General features: G+C 32.4%; 1 protein-coding gene across 1 annotated transcript in view; it reads left to right on the top strand.

The window, feature by feature from the left end:
* The first annotated feature begins 5,942 nt into the window (after positions 1 to 5,942).
* LOC129220697 (aftiphilin-like) overlaps positions 5,943 to 21,896 on the top strand; it is a 37,973-nt gene continuing 22,019 nt past the window's right edge. Inside the window, exons 1-3 of the mRNA XM_054855127.1 lie at positions 5,943 to 6,047; positions 18,520 to 19,948; positions 20,528 to 20,649. Coding sequence (XP_054711102.1) covers positions 18,548 to 19,948; positions 20,528 to 20,649 — 1,523 coding nt within the window. The 5' untranslated portion in view covers positions 5,943 to 6,047; positions 18,520 to 18,547. The remainder of the gene's footprint in view (positions 6,048 to 18,519; positions 19,949 to 20,527; positions 20,650 to 21,896) is intronic.

Here is a 21,896-nt window from a genome sequence, read left to right on the forward strand (position 1 = left end):
AACGTTTCAAAATTACGCTTTTTGTAACGAATCGATAAAGCAACGTGATATCACGTTGCGTAGGAAACGGTAACGATGTTTCAACTAATTGCAACGTGATGTAACGATGACGTAACGTTTCAGTGTTACTTGGGAAGGTTATGATGTCACAATAGGGCAAAAAGTCACATAAATTATAGGTAGGGGAGGATGGGGTAAAATGGACCACGGGGTCAAATGGACCACCCCCCATTTCTTAATTTATTTATGTTTTTAAATGTTTCACATTTTTATACATAGATGGCAGCACTGAAGTGTTGAAAATAAGCTTACAACAGTGTGTTTAACTGACAATTTAGCCATTTTGTTCCAGAAAATTGATTTGTGGTAGTCAAAAGTAACTTTTTTCATTGAAACATTTTCTTTTTTCATCATTCAAGAATTGTGATTTGGAAGATATTACTTTGTGCAATAAAAAGGTAAGATTATATTTTAGTACATTTAATGTAATTAAAATAATTTAATATAAAATTTGTTACTTTTTTTTTGCATTTTTCATGAGAAATCCACATGGGGTAAAATGGACCACCAGGCACTGGGGTAAAATGGACCATGGTCCATTTTACCTCAGTTCTATATCCTATGTGTTTTTCTTGATAGTAGTATATATAGAATTAAGAATCAATAATTTATTTAATTTTTAATGAGTAATTTTAATTAATGATTCGTGTTACTACACTTCTGAAGTGCTAACTTTGCATTATACTTTCAAATTTTAAAATTAATCCTGAATACATAATTCAAAGGAAAATAAACAAACATTTTATTTGAGATTCTTTTTCAAATTTTGTAAACATTCTGTCAATTTTTAATCCTTTTACTTTAATTGGAGAATTATACGTTAATAAAAATATATATATATATATATATGTACAAGTATAACAAACGATTATTCAATAGTTAATTTCAAATAATAATAGATTGTTAGTATCCATGGATTTTATAGATAAATTGAGATAAAAATAATTTTAGAAAGTTGAAATTGTCACATAAGAACAAGTCGCAGATTAATGTAGTATAATAAACTAAAGAAAAAAAAATGTACTAAATTATTTTCATATTACAATATTTTATATTTTTATTATCACAGTAGAAATTATAATTAATTTTATTTTTCATTGTTCATTCATGTCAGACATACTTAAATTTAATTTTTATTTAAATTTTAGCCATGCCAAGAAATAAACCAAGGAAAACCAAAAGAGGAACTGTGTCACGTGATGATATGAAGCAGGCAGTAAAAAGTGTTCTGGATGAAAAAAAATCCATTCGTTCGGTCTGCAAAGAGACAGGAATTTCAAAAACAACTCTTTTGCGTTACATACAAAAGTATAAGAATCATAAGTCAGAGGAATTAGATAGCAATAATGAGTCAACTATTAGTTTTGCTCCGAATTATACGCATAAGCTTATATTTTCAAAAGAAGAAGAAGATATGTTAGAAAAGTACATAATAGATGCTGCAAGAATTCACCATGGACTTTCGCTAACAATGACAAGAAGATTAGCATATGAATTTGCATTATTTAATGACAAGATTGTTCCTGAGTCGTGGAAAAAAAATTCTATCGCAGGAGTAGAATGGTTATATGGTTTTCGAAAAAGACACCCTAAAATTTCACTTAGACAGCCAGAATCCACTAGTTTATCTAGGGCAACAAGTTTCAATCGGCATAATGTTGCTGTCTTTTTCGAAAATTTGAAAAACCTCTATTCACGTTTTCAATTTCAGTCTCAGGACATTTATAATATTGATGAAACTGGGGTGACAACATGCCATATTCCATCAAAAATTTTAGCGGAAAAAGGAGTAAAACAAATTGGGGCCGTAACTTCTGCAGAACGAGGCCAACTGGTCACACTTTGTGTTGGAATAAATGCTTTAGGAAATGCGATTCCACCCTTTCTCGTATTTCCGAGAGTTAATTTTAAAGAATATATGCTCCATGGTGCTCCAGAAGGTTCAGGAGGTTCTGCAAACCCATCTGGATGGATGAACGTTGACACTTTCTTTTTATACATGCAGCATTTTATAAAATATGCCAAGTGTGTCAAAGAAAGACCCACATTACTGCTATTAGACAATCACGAAAGCCACATATCCATTCCTGTCCTTGATCTCGCCAAAAAACATGGCATTCATATGCTGACGCTTCATCCGCATACAAGCCACAAAATGCAACCATTAGATCGAACTGTATTTGGCCCTTTTAAAAAATTCTATAACAGTGCTTGTGAGTCATGGATGTTGTGTCATCCTGGAAAGCCAATGACAATTTATGATATTTCATCGATTGTTGGCACAGCATATCCCCAGGCCCTTACCATCAAAAACATTCAATCAGGCTTTAAAGTGACAGGCATATGGCCACTAAATGAAAATGTATTTGATGATGTTGAATTTCTCGCAGCATACGTGACTGATCAACCAGCACTGGAAATGGCTCTAATAAGTGAAATCGATCAACCGAGCACAAGCACAGCTGATCAGCAACATACATCCCCACAATTTGTAAGTGAAAATCGTCAGCAAGACATAATATCACCGTTTGAATTTCGCCCCTTGCCAAAAGCTAGTATGCGTAAGACCACAAATAAAAGAAAGAAAGGCGCATCAAAAATCTTGACAGATACACCTGTAAAAATTAGCATTGAAGAGGAAGCGGAAAAGAAACAACAGAAAAAATTGAAACAAAAAAACGCTGCTTTAATTAGAGCAAGGAAAGACTTAGAAAAAATACTAGTTTCGGAAAAAGATGAGAAAGCGGAAAGCCAACAAAAAAAAAGAAAACTTATGTATCTGAGAGTTCAAGTGATTCTGCAAATATGTCCACATATAGTGATACAGAAATTAGTGACGATGAAATTATTTCATCTCTTAATACCGATTTTGACAACGAGTTAAAAGTTGGCAAATACATTTTAGTAAAATTTCTGACAAAAAGAACAGTAGTTCATTTTGTTGGACTAATACTAGACAAAAGTGATGATGATTGTGTTCTCGTCAGGTTTATGCGACAGAAACCTGACAAAAATGGTTTCATTTTCCCTGAGAATGTAGACGAGTCACTTATAAATGTTGAAGACATAGTAATGATACTTCCAGACCCTCAAGAAAATAGCAGACTTTCAGTTACACAAAAACAATTTGGTGTATCATTCGCTAATTTTAATATTCGTTAATATTATCTGTATGAATTAAAGCAATAATTAAACAAATAATAATACACTGTATATTTTGTACTGCTGAAAAAATTACTAAATTAAGTTATTTTTATTTTTTTTACTAGCGGTCCATTTAACCCCATGCCATGGTCCACTTTACCCCGGACACGGGGTAAGATGGTCCACTTTATCGCTTGGTATTAAAAAATATATATTAAAAAAAGTTTATACAATACCTGCTTTTTATTAAATGTAACATAAAGCCTACTGTATAGGTAATATACATGCTTTTTTTCAAACTCAAAAAATCATAATTTTGAGAGTAAACACTTGAAATTTAGAAAAGTGGTCCATTTTACCCCGGCTTCCCCTACTATACATGATACAACTATTTCTCTACTATATTTTAATTTATTTTAGCATATAAGAATTTCCATGCTTCAGCATATTTTTTTAATTTTTAGTATTTCTATTTCTACGCTTGTAAAATAATAATGATTTGATACATATTTGGTAAAGTATATTGATTTGATGAGGGAAAATAATAAAAAATTCAAATGAAATAGGCGGAAAGCAATCTGAGGTAGCACACTATAAGGGTGGCGCATATTAAATTTCAATAACATTGGGAAATAGTTACTTAAATGTTGATTTTTCATCAGAATAGCGTCGGAAAATAATCAGTCTAACGTTGCAGCTAACGTTGGAAAATTGTTGGTTAAGCGTCGAAATTTATATTGGGATAATGTTAAGAAGTGTTGTTTAACTGTTGTAATTTACATTGGAATAACGTTTGGAATTGGTTGGTTCACCGTTGCATTTTACGTAGGAACAGCGCTGGAAAAATGTTGAGATAACGTTGGAAACCAATCGTTGGATAACCGTTTTCCGACGGTGCACTTTAACGTATGTTCTAACGTAAGAGACCGACATAAGTCTAACGTAATAAGCTAACGTTGGCCGAATGTTCGTGTGCTAGCTGGGAATCATTGTGGGTATTGCAGGCCCAGATTTTTTCGTTTTAAACTACTTGAATTTTTTCTACAAATTCGTTTTGGCAGGGGTTTTTAGGGGGAGGTTGTTTCTAGGGGTATTTTCTCTTTTTTTTTGGGGGGGGGGGGGCTCCGATGGATCAAAATTCTTAAAATTTTTGCGCATATTCAAACTGTTTTTTTTTTTTTTTTTTTTGATAGATGCTGTAACTAGTTTTCTGGAGAATTTTGTGAATGCTTTGAATTCGTTTGAATTCATAGTGGAATAACGTTAGAAAATGTAGGTTAAGCGTTGTTTTTTTTTACATCGAAATTACGTTTGGAAAGTGTTAGTTTACTGTTGTATTTTACATTGGAACAACATTAGAAAATGTTGGTTAAGTGTTGCTTTTTGCATCGAAATTACGTTTTTAAATGGTTAGTTTACTGTTGTATTTTACATTGGAATAACATTGGTTGAACGTTGTATTTTACATCGAAATTACGTTTGTAAATGGTTAGTTTACAGTTGTATTTTACATTAGAATAACGTTGGAAATTAACCAATAACCAACCGTTGGATAACCGTTTTCCGACGTACCGTTTTAAGGTACGTTCCGACGTAAGATGCCGACGCCGGTCCAGTAATATGATAACGTTGGACCAATGTTCGTGTGCTTGCTGGGTACCTATTTTCTAAAAAATCTCTACACCATTTCATTTAAGGCATTTTTACTTTTGATTATTTCACATTTAATTCATAGTGTTGTATTTGGGTGTTGATAGGGGAGAAATGATCATAAACTAACTATACCAAAAGTAAAAAAACATACAATATTTTAAAATGTTTTTGTTTGTCTATTTTCTCCTGATATTTCTGTGCTGTCATCCTAATTACCCCTTATGAAGCTTCAAAATGTAGAACTTTAGGGAAGAGGTACCGAAAAGTCCTCCCCTTACCTCCTTCTAACTACCAAAACCCGTCAACTGCATTTTTAAAACACTAGCTAAACTTCGTGGGGTAGGGGGACTCAAACTTGGCGTAAAGCTTGATTTCTCTTGTTTTTTCCAATTTTAATTGCACATGCAAATATGTTAGACGTTTTCTTTTCCTTTTTTCTTATAATTATTATTAAGTGGAGGGTGATACTTGTAAGCATCGCCTGGGGCGGTAGAACTCCAAATTTTCTATTTTCTATTCAAGAGTCACAACTGACTTCAACTGTATTTTATGTCGAGGTCTGCATACTAGTGCCTTGCCTCCATTATTTTATATACCGATAGATGGCAGCACCATCACCGGATCGAACAGTTAATGAGAATTTAGAACTAGTCCAAGAGCTAATAGCTACCTGGAACTAGCACCCCCAGAGGTATCGTTTCACTTGGAGGACATTGAGACCACGAGCATATTTAACGTCGCCCAGTCCCCTTTAATGACGACGGTGGGTCTTCGACCAGCGGGGATCGAACCCGAGCCCCTCCGGCCCCGAGTCCAATGCCCTACCGATCAGGCTACCACGGCCCCAACTCCAAATTTATATTTTACTTTCGGTTTTCTTTTCCTCTCTTCTTTTACTCCGAAAAGGAAAAGGAAACTTGTCAGGTCTTAACTGTAATCGTGTAATCATTGCGGAATGATAACATGATCGCGATGAAATGAGTGTGGAGTATATTACGTATGGTTTGTTGTCAATATTGACATTTCTTTCGGAATTATTGTGTTTTAGCATTTATGGTTGTTTTACATTTGATAGAAGATATGATTGAATCATACTTTCCAACACAACAAGCTTAAAATTTCCTCTCTGTATTTTTTACTGATCGTCTGATCTGAAGTTAGAAACGAAATTCCAAATTATTTGTTTAATGGTATGTTTTTCCTAAATAATGCATTATACAGTTGCCATGCTAACGAAAATTTGACTGAATAGTTGTTTTAATTTCTTACATATTGTAAACATATTTATACTTGTGATCGATTCGCCTTGCATGGGCGTTATATGTCAGCATATTCACATTTGCTCCTCAGCTAAATTATCTAATTAATTCACTTCCACATTTCATGATAATTTCTTACTATTAATCTAAATTGAAGAATTATGTTTACTATCAAATGGGCCCAGTTTCATTTAAAACTTTCATCTCTTATTCAAATTGATTCGTTTAAAAAATTTCTTGTGACATTTTTGAAACTAGTTCATGCCTTTTTGTGAATTTCCTTGAGGTTAAATTTTAAAAATATGTTAATCACATTCATTCACTTTTTAATTGAATTAATAATTGTAACTGCATCATCATGCTTTCCTACTTTTCTCTATTAACGTGGTTTTCGACTTGGAATTTTGCAGTTACTTTAATTTCTGAAATTTTACACCATATTAAATATTAAATATTGTTTAAAAAGAACCTAATTAAAATTAATCATTGTAATCAAAATTTAATAATCCTTTGTCCTTAAAGAGGAAAAAAAATGTTAGAAGTTTATTCCTCAGTTTTAATGATAATATAAAATAGTTTATCAGTTACAAAAAAGATATAGCAGAGAAAATCACTTGATTTGTAATGATATTTTCAGCAACTTTGGTTTGTATTTTTATGTAAGATAAATACAAGATTATGACATGTTACTATAATTATCAGTTATCAAATCAAAAATCAGAAAGGAAATGAATTATCCATTAATGCAGAACTGCAGATAACAAGTTAGGCATTTGCTATATTAATTAGTTTTTGCTTTTGGAATGATTATACGTATAATATAAGGGGAGGTGGGGCACGTTGGTCAGCTTTTTTACTTATCATTTTTTATCTCGTTAAAATGTTTAATGATCAACACAACAATAAGCTTCACCAAACATTTCTCAACCCCGCAGATTTTTTTTTTGGAAGGTCTGAATTGATAACCTTTTTTTACATTAATTTTTTAACGGAACCTCGTAAAGTGGACCAAAGTGCCCCATAGCTTAAACAACGTTTGTTATAATTTTAGTGATAAGTACTATTAAACTTTGTAAACCTAATTCTCTGTTGTGTGTAGAGTGAAAAATATTAAGTTTAAAAATCAATATAACATATTAAATTGATTTTTTTGATAAATCATCTTTATTTAAAAACAGCAAATAAGCATTCACCATTAGTACACAATTATTTTTCAAAAATAAAAAAAATATATGTATAGAATATTGTTATAATTATTGAGATTTAAGAGGAAAAAAAAGTTTTTAAATTTTGTGGGATAGGTTGGTCTGGTCCAATGTGCCCCACAAAGACAGGACCAACCTACCTTCTTGGTCTGAAAAGTGATGTCATAATTTTTTTCTTTTTGACAAAAAAAAAAAAAAAAAAGAAAAAAATGGCAAATATTATGAACTAAAGGAAGTTAATTTAAGAAAGGAGTTCAATTTTTTTATCACAATCTCGATGAAAACTATTTAAAAAAAATAAAATTAGTTTTCTGAAAATTACTCAGGAATACTGAAATAACACTTTCTGGAATAAAATTTGTTCAATGTAACTGTACCATGTGATTTTATTATGGGATTTGTAGGACCATAGGTGCTATTTGTTGGTCATAAAATAAAATAAAAAATACTAATAGTATTACAATAATTGAGACCGGTCCAATGTGCCCCGCAGTCCAACGTACCCCACCTCCTATATATATATATATATATATATATATATATATTCATTATGCCAAATACTTACAAACAGGTTCTAGCACTAGAAAAAATAATTATAACAAAAAAAAAAAAAATGCCTTAAAAGGGCAAGATAGCAATACATTTTGCAGACATGTGTTTTTAGATTGCAATGAGCCTAGTTTTTTAATTAACAAGCCTGCATCTTCTTCATTTAACAAGGGGCTCTTTAAAACACCAAAGTACCTGTGTGCAATTTTTATTGTTATTTTGCATTTTCAATTTAGCTTTTTAATTTTTGATGGGTGATATTTTTTGTTAAGAGCTAACAAAATTTGCATTTCCTTCATGTTTTGGGAAAAATTGGTGTAATTTCTAGAAAACTTGCTGTATTCAGTTTTCCTAAACTCGATTGTCCCTCAAGATTTTGAAGACAGTAGGACTGTTTATATAAGAATATTTTTTTGTCTGCAATTTCTGCAGTTGATCAAGATAGTTAAGATCCGAAAAAGTCCGAAGCTCTGACGGCACCCGGGGCGAAAATTTCCTGGCTCCCCCCCCCCTTCTATACACACAGAAAAATCAAGTTAGTCATAACTTCAGTGCATAATACATACTTGAATTTCTTTCATATTCATGAACAGAACAATCAGAGGGCTATGCACAATCAAATTAAAACACAAGCAACGAGTCTGTTTCTATTATTTGTGAAACATTAATCACCAAAAACTTTTCGTAAAATGGAAATGTTACAAATCCAAATATTTATCTAGTAAAATGCTATCTCACTAGATAAAAAAACAAACAATTAAAACTGAATTGGTTATTCATATTGATCAAACTAAGAACACGAGTAAATAAGTTGCTGTTTATAAATAGTAAATGTATTTATCGAAGTAAATTACATCAAAATTAAATTTTGATCTGGACTCATCCAATGATTCTTTTCAAGAGTTTTTTGGTTTTATTTGTACCTACTTAATACCAATTTTCATATATGTTATAAACCCAAATGTTATTCTTTTGCATCAAATATTTGTACGTTTTAGAAAGATGCCCACAGATACTCAACAACCTTGAAAATCGCCCAGAATTGAGTTTTTGGAGCTCTAATTTTGAAAAATCACTGGCCCTAATATTAGAACATTGCCTTACCAATTCGTGCAAGGGTCCCCATGCCGCCTTTCTTTAATATCACAAACAATGGGTTTTTTAAACAACACTTAAAAAAAATTTAAGTGGAATAGCCCCTGAATGTAAAACATTGCTGAAATTTTTTGAACCATAATTTTGAACAATTCTCCTGGGAAACGCTCCAGATCCTCCTATCAATAAAATCTTCAAAGTTTATCTAAAGTTGTGTTATTGAAACTTCAATTTCAAAAATTTGCAGATGGAGAAGGAATTGATTTCAATCTATTTAAAAAAATAATCATTCTTAAACAGTTTCTGAGCTTCCTCCCTTACCCAAACGTCAATAAATATGGCCTATAATCGTGTTTTTAAGGCTAAAATTGCGTTTTTAAAACTAAAAGCTTCAAAATTTTGACCGGACACCTTTTAACCTTTTTACCTATCAGATTTAAAAAAAGAAAGTTTTCTGCTTTTGTTTTTTCAATGTGCTCCCATAAAACTTTTTTCTGGTTATGTCACTGCACGCAGAAGCAGAATTCAAACAAACTTGGTGAGAACTAGACAAAGAACAAGTGCCTTTCGTTTGATTCTAAACAGTTATATTCTCAGAAATTGTAGTTGCTTCAATGATACAAAGAAAACTAATGTTTTGGAGACTTAGAGAGAGGAGTATTTTCGTGCCCTAGGAAAAAATAGAGAATCATTGCAATGATTCTGTATTTTGTGTGTCTATGACTGTCTATCTAAGATACACGAAATGAGAGACACTAATTTTATGCAATCGGGGCATTTTATAGGATAAGGCGCCCCTCATTTCGTGTGAATGTCGTTGTGTTCCGTCAAAACGAGGAGCACCTTGCGGCGCCCCCTCATTTCGTGGCGCTTGGGGCAATTGCCCCGCTTGCCCCCCTCTTGGGACGGTCCTGCCTGGAGTTGGTGTAAAGCAATTTTAAGGAAAATTGGTTCAAAGTAAATGTTGGACATCGTCAGAGCCGTATCCATAGGGAGGGAGGGGCAACAGGCCTGCCCCCCTCCCCCGAAACCCGAAATGTTTTTAACTGTAAAACAGAAGCTTTATTTTTTTTTAAATTTCTAATGTCAGAAAAGGAAAATAGAAATTTTTATTCTTAATTTTGTAATTATTAAACAAGTGAAAATTTGAAGAAATATAGAAAAAGCAATTTTTGTTCTCATGAGCTGCAAAGCGTACTTGAAATTTAGACCCTTAATTAGGACTTCCTGCTCTCTTTCCCAAATCAGTTCAGTTTCGTCCAGGGCCCTTGTCAGTTTGGTAGAACTGCCCTCCTCCAGGGGCGCGTACAGAAATTTTGAGGTCCATCACAAATGACTTTTTCGGGCCCCCACCTTATTGTTTTCCCCTATTTTGAGCCATAGTTTTAAAGATATTGGGCCTCCTTCAGACTTGGGCCCAGGCTAACAGGTGTCCCTTCTCCCCCCTGCTTTCCTCCCCCAAAACTTTTATAAAACTTACACTGAACCAATTTCGAGCCGGGGTCATTCCATGTCAAATCAACCACAAAAATGAGATTTTAACACCCACCGTCTCGGAATTTGATAAAACTTGGTATACTTTATCCCTTTATGATTATAAGCAACCCCCTAATTTTTTTCTTTCAATATCAATTCGTTTTGATTTTATAGCCTTTTGAAATCTGGCGATTTTGCATTTTTTATCATTTTTGAGACACTCAAACTGAGATGTTGTTTATTAAAAAAAATTGTTTCTTGGTAACTAATGCTATAATCTTTTTGAAAATTTTTGCACAAAATGTAAAGACTTTGAACATGTTGATACAAAATATCTTAATAGTTTTAGTTTACATAAGAAATTTTTAAAAAATTAGAAAAGTGAAAATTTTAAATTTTTTTTGTCAAAAAAAGGTGCTGATATAATTTTGAATTTCAACAAGAGGGTCAGCTTTAAAAATCATATTATTTTTAAAAAATGATCATGAATATGTATTCTAACTTATCCAATGAAAAACATTAGGGGACTTTGAGGGATTCTACCCCCCCCCCCCCATTCTGAAAAAAAAGCAGGAAACATCATACAGACAATCTTAAAAACAGAATTGTAAGCAATTACGACAAAAATTCAAATATACAGTGTGTTGAACATTGAACTCAAATGTAAAAAAAAATCTAAGCTTCTTTTTCATGTGAAATAACTTAAAATATGGGGTAGTTCCACCTCAAATCTACCGTAAAAATGGGATTTTAACGCATACCACCTCAGATTTTGATGAAACTTGGTATGCTTCCTTATTTTGTGGTAAAAAGCAACCCCTTAGTTTTTTTTTCTTTCAATCTCAATGTATTTTGATGTTATAGACTTATCAAATTTTTTGATTTTGCATTTTTTGTCATTTTTAAGACATTCAAACTGAACTGTTGTTTAATGGGGAAAAATTGTTTCTTAGCAACTAATAAATTTACCTTTTTGGAAATTTTCATAACAAATGCTAAGATTTTGAATATTTTTAATAAAAATATAATAACCTTGGTTTATACTAAAAATTTTTTTAAAAAAATGGAAAAATAAAAATTTTGATTTTTTTTTTTTTGGTGAAAAAAGTCCTTGTCAAATTTTTAACATCAGGGTCAGTTTTAAGTATGTGTCCTAACTTCCCCTATGAAAAAAGTTATGGGTCTTTTAGGGATTCTGCCCCCCCCCCCCCCCTCTTCAGAAAAAACGAAAGTATCATAGAGAAAAGCTGTTCTATGTCTTTGAAAACAGAGTTCCCAACAATTATTTAAAAAAAAAGTTAACATAAAGTGTGTTTAATATTGAAGTCAGACATATAAGTTTAATATTCAAGCTTTTTTTTAAATTTGAATAGTTAAAAATTGTTTAAAATATAGACATTCTGAAAATAAGATATTATGAAATTTAAAAGTTACAGACAACAATATCTGCATACAGATTACTGCATTTTAGTTAAGACAACGGAAAACAAAAATTAAGTCTTAACACCAATTCATAATCATGCAGTTTCTAGCACTTTCAGGATCCCCCCTCCTACCGCCACCCTTATGTTTGAGAAAAATTGCTATAGTGGAACTGTTTTTCATTTTAGTGTTACTGCTGTACAGCAACAAATTCATCCTTTTCATTTCTTGAAATTACAGTTAACACCCCTTAAAAGTTAATAGCCTGATTGCTTAATAATAATATGTTCTAAATAAAGTAAATTACCTTCCCCCCTATTTTCATATCAAATGAGGAATTAAATTGCATCTCTCATATTCAATGGATTTTTATATATTTTTTTAATGAGAATAAGAAAACAAATTAGTATTTGCAAGGGAAAATAAATAGAATAGAGAAAAGAAATTGGTATAAAATGTGCTAATTCAAATTACAACGGAACCTCCATAACTTGACAAAAGAGTTTCTGTGTGTATCACTTACTTACTGATGCTTAATATTCACATTATGAAAACTAATTTTAGTAAAGGAATTTTCTATTCTTTTGGTTTTCTTTCTTTGAAAAGTATATAGTAAAATCAATAATTAATTTGAATATATTGTGAAGAATAAATACATAATTGTTGAAAAGAGATAAAAGCTTCTTGTTAGTCATGTCTGTTAAAGATAAAAAGTCCTGCTCACACTTGTTTAGAATACAGGTACAATGGTGCCTTCTTTCTCTACAGTTTGGTATATTTTATCCTACCCTTTTAGAATAGCACTAACAGCACAGAGTGGTTGCTTACTCCCCCTGGACAAAAGATAGAATTCTCTAAAAAAGATTTTCTAAAACTCTGAGAAAAAGTTAATATGAAAGAATGTTGGTATCAAAAATTGAACTAGAATAGCAATTGGGTGCAGACTGATAGGGGGTTCTCGCAAATGTGTGTCAAGTTAGATAGATTTTCAGCCATTGAATTCGGCATTTGGCCAACCCTAAGAAAAATAAATGTCCAGTTACAGGGGTTATCAGTGTGTCCAGTTACTGAAGTTTTGCTGTATTTAAACAGGAATACTTAGAGTAGAATGTTTATAAATCATTTGTGTAAAATAAAAAGTGACTTTAAACAACATACCGCCTTTCAGGGGTGGATACAGAAAAATCTTTTGGATAAGGCATGGGAAATTGAACTTTTCTGGGGTAATCTGTTTGATAAGCGGAAAACAAATCCATGTTTCAGTTTGATATTAGATTAATGAAACAAGTTAAAAGCTCTGCGAACTAGAAGTGTCTAACTTCGAATTTGTCTTTTAGTCCGTTCTTTGCCCAATTGGTTAGAGAAATCATTACAGGACAGATATCAAATTTTTACTTGTATTTGGCCTAGATCTGATTACACACAACACAACAATTAGAGTGACATACGTTTTTTCTAATCTTCTTAGTAGGAAAACAGACATAAGGTAGAAGGAATTTAAGAACTATGAGCTGGTATTTATAGGATTTGTAATACTTTATATTAATTGCCTAGTTATAAATTAGAATTAGATGATTATTTTTTTAATTTCTATATTGTCTTAATGCATACTAAACAGTAATTTTTAGTATGCATAAATTGTTGTAGGAAAATTTCGAATTTTGCGATAACCTGTTTTTATTGTTTATTAATAATTTATTTAACTACTTTCAATTCAAAAAAATCTTGAGTATTGAAATGTTTAAATTTGGGGTCAAACACTAATGTATGTCATTATTCAAATTTTCTTTGATGCATTTAGTAATTAGCTAATTTTGTAAGATTGTGATCGATTTTTTTTTCTTTTATCCAAATAAGGGGGGAAGGGGGCAGAATCACTCAAAGTCCCCTAAAGATTTTCAGTTTATATGTTAGCACACATGTTACTGATCATTTAAAAATATATATAAATTATTTTAATTTAGACCCTCATGCCAAAAAATTAAAATTTTAAAAATCTTTTTTTATTGAAAATTTTTTAAAATTTTCAGTTTGTTAATTTTTTTTAATTGCTGAATATAAATTTAGATATTTGATATATTTTTTTTCTAAAATGCTTGAACTCTTAATGTATAATGTGAAAATTTTCAAAAACTTTTTATCTTAAGTTGTTGAGAAATAATTTTTTTTGCAAACAGCTGCAGTTCATTCTGAGAGAACTGTGAATGACAACTAACACAAAATCTCAAAACTTTGAAAGGTCATAAAATAAAACTATTTTTAATAGAGAAAAAATACTTTAGGAGGTTACTTAGGACTATGAAACATAGAAGTATACGAAGTTTCATTGAAATCTGAGATGGTAGGTGTTGGGGTGTGGTTGAACTGACATGGAATGACCCGCTGGGGACTTTCCAAGGGCCGGGCCCCAGTTTCCGATTAGGCTGGTATCTATCAAGACCCAAGAAGAAGTGCCCAATTCAGCTCTTGATACATTCCTGAGTAAAAAGTGAAAAAAATCATGATTCCCGCACTTTTGTAGCATATTTTTCAAGATAAATTTTTATGACTGATAATGTTCCATATCTTGCCATTTATTTAATACAGAATTCAGTACTTTGAAAGTTCTTTTGTTATTGCTTGTTTGTATCTTACTTTTACTGTATACTGTTAATGAATATATTAAGCATGAGAAAAAAAAACAACACTCTACTCAGCTTCATTTTGTGCACTACTTGTGATTGAAAAAAAAATTATTTGCTTTGAGAGAAATGTTTCTTTACATTAATTTTTATCTTAAAACTGGTATATCTTGCAAAGTTTTAATCATTTTGTAAGACTGTGCAATCAACTTCTGAAAAGTGCAAATAAAGTGCTTTAAATGATTTCAACTGTTCTAGAGTTTTTGAAATTACTTGAAAAGTTCTTCAATTTTATCTCTTATCAAGAAAATAAAGTATGAATTCTCTAATTGGCCAAAATCAAATTACTCTTTCGTTCTTATTTTCTGAATCTTATACCATTTCTTTTAAACCGTTTTATACAATTTTTATACTGTAAAGCTAACAGCAGCATAAAGCTTAACGCTGCTCTTTATTCTCCAAACTTGCTTTTCATTTGTTGTTCTATTTGAGATAGCTTTTTGTACTCTGTTCAATGAAAATAGGCGTCAGTAGTAAAGTTCAAAGTCTTTTCTTTCAGTTGCAATTGTTGTGACAACACAGGAACTGTGCTAAAAAGAGCAGGCCCGGATCTATACATTTTGATTCCCCTGCAACAAAATATGTAGGGCCCATACCTACATGCCAGCAGTGTCTCTTAGTAAAGTGAATAAGTCTTAGTACTAGTTTTTTTTTTTTTCTATTTTTTCTTCAATTTCTAGGGCCGTCAGCCCCTTTAAGGACGCGGGCCTCTCGCACTGTGGGTACGCCGATCTGGGCTTGCTAATGAGTAAAGTTACATGTTTCTGGTGCAAGGGATTAAGAGATAGGACATTTTGATTTTGCCTTTATGAACTGGGAGAGTCGAGCTTGTTGCTCTTCATGCTATAAGTTTTACATAAAAAGGCTTCAAAAAGAAAATTAGCTGAACTTGATTTTAATAAAAAGTATGAAATATTAAAATTAAGTGAAAATGGAAAAAGCCAGAGAATATTAGCTGGCATATAAGGAATTTCTAAAACTAAAGTGTCTAATATAGTTAAAAACAAGGAAAAACTAACAAAATTATTTGAATAGTATTTTTAATTATTGTTTCACTTTCAATAATATTAAACAATGAAAATGATTTGAACAGAAAGAGTAAGGGTGAATTCCTCAAAAAATGAATACATAGTGCAAGAAATGACAAAAAAAAAAAGTATTACCACCCTTTATAAGTTGACCACCTGTCTAAGTTGACCGCCAAAGTACTGCACCGCGAGTGGTCAACTTACACAGGTTTCACTGTATGAGCAAATGACGATGTGCTTCCCTTTTCTCCTCTCTGTCGATTAATGTCAACGATTTGTCGAGCAAGCAATTTTTATTTTGATTGATCTTGATTTACAAAAGAATGCATTACTTTTAAAAGACTTTGTTTGCCCATTTTTCTTCTTATTTTTGTAGCCTCAATTATCCCATATAAGGCCTCAAAATACAGATTTTTACATCTATTTTTCAAAAAATATCCTGGGGAATATACCACCAGACCAGTGGCAACTCGTGCCACTTTATACAGATACAATGGAGAGGACTACATTTAGTAATGCTGAACAATATAAGATAGTCCGCATTGCAGTTGCTTCATTTCAAACTTCTCTTCTACTTCAAAGTTGAAATTGTATTAGAAAAATATCCACTTGGGCATTTTTTGAAAATTCAAGGTAAACAACCTAAATTTAAAGACAAGACACCCACCCCATTCGAAATCGAGAAAAAGCGCACAGTGATCTAAAGCCAATAACTTTTTAAATAATTAAACTAGAACGTTGAAACCAGAGTTGCCAGATTTAAGAACAGTAAATACGGGACAGGCTTCTAAGAGGGGGGGGGATTGCTGGATGTGGTGTATTTTTAAGGGGTGCTTTCCGACGTAGAACGTATCTTCATGATGAATCTACAAAATTCAATCGTAACAAAGCATTAAGCCCTACAAACTGTCGCCGATCAAAGTATAAAAATCGTTTTCATTGCGATCGATGGCGCATGCCCAGAGATATATTTCCAACATTAGTCAATGAGCAGAGCTCCTCATGGTCTGCCGCCAAAACAAAAACCAAATTAAAACGGAAATAACTGCCGTTAACGTTAACCAAATTAAATGTTTACTGCCACAAGATTTTCTTATTGCTCTTTATTTCACTTTTTTGTTTTACTTTATTTTTCCCCCCATAAAATAATGCCTCGTTTCGTAAAATATTGTTATTGGCTAGAATACGGGACCTAAGCCGTCCGGTATGGAAGTTCCCCGGGATGGGGGACAGTTTTTCAAAATACAGGATTATCCCTTGAAATCCGGGATGTCTGGCAACCCTGGTTGAAGCTCTCTTCATAAAGTTTGAAACAATCTGAAGTTTTAAACTAAACAATTAAAAAAAAAATCGAACAGTTTGATCATTTTTGAGGTTATGTGGCCCTACGCCTTTAAGGACTTAAAGACCTACCAGATCAAATTGAAATAATTTAGATTTGTTCCGCCTTAGAGTACTGCAGAATAGAAAACATATCAATAAGACCTATTATGCAATTAATACTTATTACTTTAGCCAAATATCAGAGCAAAAAAAAAAAAAAAAATGAATAGAACTCGCCCAATTGAAGTTTTTTTTGTTAAAGTTTTGAATCAATTCAGAACTTTTCACACTCAAAACCAACTATTCAAAAGCAAATCAGAAATTCCGATCGTATTAGTTCCAAATAGAAAAATAAATAAACAAAAATATGCATGCGATGCGATGCGGTACAATCGGGAGGAACGGATAAAATGGAAAATGCCAGTTCCAGATATTTGCAGCCATTTAAGATTAAAGACAAATACAAAAGAAGGACGGTGAAAAGCGATAAGAGCACTTTCATTCAGTGGACTAGCCGTTTTTTGCCCTTTATAGCCTTTTTCGAGCTGTTGTTTCGTACAAGTGACGTGTGTCAAATCCATCCCCACCTGCTATTGCTCTTCCACTGCTATTGGGTAAAGCAATTTTTCAGAGGGCTAGGGAACTGGAGCCCATGAAGAAGGAATCGGGGTGGAGCAGACTTGCCATTAATGTGTCTGGTTGAATCGTCGTGATTGGTTAGGAGCGGAGGTGCGGCAAGTCAGTCGAGGGGCAAACGAGTCAAAGCCCCAAAAATCATTCTCGGAGCTTGCAAGCGCAAACGCTAACAGATGGAAAACTTTTCACATTTTAGAAGCGATATGTCGAGTGTTAGAGATTTAAAATGTGCTTCATGTCCCCAATTCGATGTTTGTTTGTTGTTTTTTTAAAATTTTTTAGCGAAATACTAAACATTATTTTGACATGATCTATTTTGTTGTGTACAATTTTTCTGGGTGGGCCTGGCCCACCCAGCCCATAGTGACGAGCCGCCCCTGCACCGGACCCCCTAGAATTCTGGATGTTCTACATCCGACTTAAAGGAACTCTCTTCTGTTATCCTTACCACTTCAAGGTGAATAAAAAAAATAAGAAGTTAATATAAAAATAACAACAGTGCAAAACAGTGAAGTCATTAAAAATGGAGACAAAAAACATCTTTTATGTTAAATATTTTTATGCATGTATGTGTGTCTATATGTGTATATATACAGTAAAAACTGTCTACAATGATACTGTTGGAACTTTAAAAAAAATATCGTAATAGTCAGGTTATCGTTATAGACAGTTTGATTGTTCACGCTAACATTTTGCTGAGGCCAAAAAAAAAAAAAAAAATGTTGTAGACAGGTTATCATTATAGACAGTATCGTTACACACAGGTTTCACTGTATATATATATATGTGTGTTTGTGTGTTAGGCCAATGTGCGAATCCGGGCCCCTCCCGAAAAATTTTCTGGATACGGCCTTTGACATTGTTGCATTCTATGCTGCCACAATGCATCTAAATTGACAAATTTCGACATAAAGAGTGTTTGTGATAAACAGGTTCAACTGTATGTGGTTATAAATTAAGTTATTGATTTAAGGTTGTTTTCTTTCAGATATATCTGCTACTAAATTTTGGTCTCAATGGCTTCAAATGTTTTCCCCATGCTTTCATCAAGTCCCCCTCCTATGGAAGATTGTCCAGATGATGAGGATGATGACGATGACTTTGGTGATTTTGCATCTACAAACATTCCTTTTGATTCTTCCTTTGACAGTCCTGTTGCTAGTGAAAAGTTCAAATGTTTCAAAACTGGTGACAATGGAGTTAATGATATAAATCTCAAAAGTGATTTGAAAGAATTTCAAATATTTGATGAAACAGAATCAAATTCTTGCAAATTGCCTCATGATTTCTCGCAACGCATCAGAAACAGTGAAAGTGACACTTCTCCAAGTGAAAACTTTTGTGATTATCCATTATCTGAAAGAAATAAATGTTACCCTAATCATGAGAAAAATGAACCAGTGTACCTCAGTGAGCGTAAACCAGTAACTAGTCAAAATTCAGCCTTACAGACTAATCATTGCGAGAAATTCGAAAAGTTAAGCAAAAAAGAGGATTTTAGTGACGAGCTTGTTATAAATAATTGCTCACACACTGAAACTCTTTCAGAATCTGAAAAATTGGAATGTTTTTCTATTTCACAGAAGTCTTGTGACACTGAAAGCAATGTTTTAAAAACAGCCAATTCTTTCAATTGTTCTAACAGTGTAGATCTTTCTCATCGTTGTGATAAAATAGATAAAAATGAAACTTCTAATAGCCCACCACATAAAAGTGTTTCAAATTTATGTTCATCTGAAGCTCATTGTATAAATGTTAAATTATGCAATAATTTTGAATCTTTATCTTTACATTCCAGAAGTAATTCAATCAGTTCAAATAATTCTGAAGATTTCAATAATTTTCAGCAATCTGAATCTGATTTAAATATATCTCACAACCCTGTAACTTCCATTGCTGATGCATCTTTTTCCAATTTTTCGAACACTGCCAATAGCGAAATTTTTACTCCTAATTTTGATGAATTTCATGAAAATGAAGATACTCAGGATGCATCTGAAGGCAGTCTTGAAAACTTTCAAGTGTATGAGAGTAATCATTTTAGTGAAAAATATGTTTCTGTTTCCAAAGAGTTGAATGACGGTTCAGAACATGACGAATTTCAAGGATTTCAGAACTGTGCTGGTGATACAGGTACGGAAAGTGAAGGATTTGCTGAGTTTCAGGATTTCAAGGATAACCAGTGTCCAGAACAAGATGATTTTGCTGAGTTTGAAAGTGCATCATTTGAACAAAGTAAAACCTTAGAGCATGAAGAATCTTGCGAGTTTGCTGATTTTGAGGCAGTTTCGTTCCAGGATGATAAATCTGCAGAAGAACTGGAATCCTGTAAATTTGCTAATTTTGAATGTGCAACATTTTGCCCAGGACCTGAAAGGAGAGATTCTACATCAAGTATTCCTCCATCAGTTGCACAGGTTAGTTCATTTCATGTATACTTAGAATAATTCCTGAAAGTGGTATTGTTTTCATAAATAATTGTTTTGAACTGATAATAATTGTTAATTGTTTTTAACGAAGCATTTTGATCTAGGTTTTATGGTTAGTGTTTCTTTCCCGCAGTGATTTTTAGGAGGGTGCTGTACATCCTGCCCTTTTTAAGGCAACATTAAATGCCCTGCTGTTTTTTTTTAACTTTCAAATGCACCCTCTTTGAAGTTTGTCAACAAAGTGGGTCAAAAAACCATATCTTCTTTCTCAAAAGTTGAAAATCAAGCAAAGATAGCCTTGAAACTCCCTTGCCCCCCCCCCCCCACCAAAATGGCATAGAATATTGTAAAAAAAGCACCTTTTCTGGTGCTACAAAATTTTTTTGAAAAAGTGTCCCCTTAATTGAATTGAAGTGTCCTTTGATCTGGACACTCACTGTCTCTTTTCTATCCTGAGGAAACACTAATGATATTAATTTAATTTAAAATTAGCACAATATAATTTTATAAATAATATTTCTAATTTCTATCAATTGTTGCATTACATTTGATTCTTTTTTCCCGTAGCCTCAAGATAAAAATATTGATAAATTATCTACTGTGATCAATGTTATTTTCCCTTTGGCCACAGAAGATGAGACAGTATCAAATGAGTCATTTTCTGAAATTTTGGAACAAAGTAATAAGAGGTAAGTTGTAGCTAACTTTTTCTGTATACAGTGAGACTTAGTTAAGTCAAACTTCTCGATCAGCCAAAATGATTTTTATTTCTGTATTACTAACAAACTGAATGGATAGTTTGTTATTTATTTTTGATAAGCTGAATTTTGATGAGTTGAAATATACAAAATGCCAAATCTTATTTTCTTACTGTCAAATTTTGTTTCATTACTGTCGAACTTAATTTCATTGCTGTTGAATTTTATTTTATTATCATCAAATTTTATTTTATTACCATCTTCAGATTTTCCTTGCTAACCTAAGTTGCAGTCGCTTTCCCCACTAAATATTATGAATGATCGGAAAGAAACTGGCACCATTACATCAAAAGGCGTCTAGACAAATTGGAGCTAATAAATCTCTGGAACAGATATTTTGCATATTATCTTGCAAGTTATTTTAAAATTATCGTTTGCTTCATTTTGTTTCATAGAATAGAAAGTCTGAAAATTAGATGTTCAAGATCATGAAATAATTTAACTTTGTCAAAAAAAGGGGGGGGGGAGGGGGTTGTTACTTGATAGAACGGTTACTTTCTGGATCTTGGAGAATTCTGCAAGGCTGCTGGGGTGTATTTTGAAGGCTTACTTTTTTTCTTCTGTTGTTATACAACACTAGTGCTTGTGTTGCTGTTTCAATCCTTCCTGAATGTTTGGGATAGGATTTTAAAAATGGCTAAGAGAAAACTCAAAATTTTAAGCTTTAAATTGAAATAATTAAATAAGTCAGTTTTGGCATAGCAAAGAAGAAGGAAATGGCTGTCTCAAGTGGGTCATTCTTCAAAACGTGTAACTTTTCTGTCATATGCCTTTTACTGTAAAAGCGTTAAGGAACAATTCAACAACGATTTTTAATTTCATCATAAATATATCTATTTAAACCTGCCAACAATTTTTTAATAATAATTTTTATCTTAGTACATTTTTAGTGCACAATATGTGAATTCTCACCTCTGTAGCATGTTGCACACCTTTTGTTTAATTAAAAGTAAATACAATACAAATACAAATACAAAAGTGACGACCAGCAACAGGCTCTGGGCCCAGCTAGACTGGTCCTAGTCAATTTACAATCCCCAGTGAAGATCAATGGCCCTCTTAAAGCTATCTACTCCCTTGGTCATTACCACCTCTTCCGGTAAACTGTTCCAAGGTTCCACTACCCTGCTATAATTATAATTTTTCCTAATATCCATGTTAGCCTGAGATTTAAATAG

The sequence above is a fragment of the Uloborus diversus genome, chromosome 4 (genome assembly GCF_026930045.1).
Source record: "Uloborus diversus isolate 005 chromosome 4, Udiv.v.3.1, whole genome shotgun sequence".
NCBI classification, from domain to species: domain Eukaryota; kingdom Metazoa; phylum Arthropoda; class Arachnida; order Araneae; family Uloboridae; genus Uloborus; species Uloborus diversus.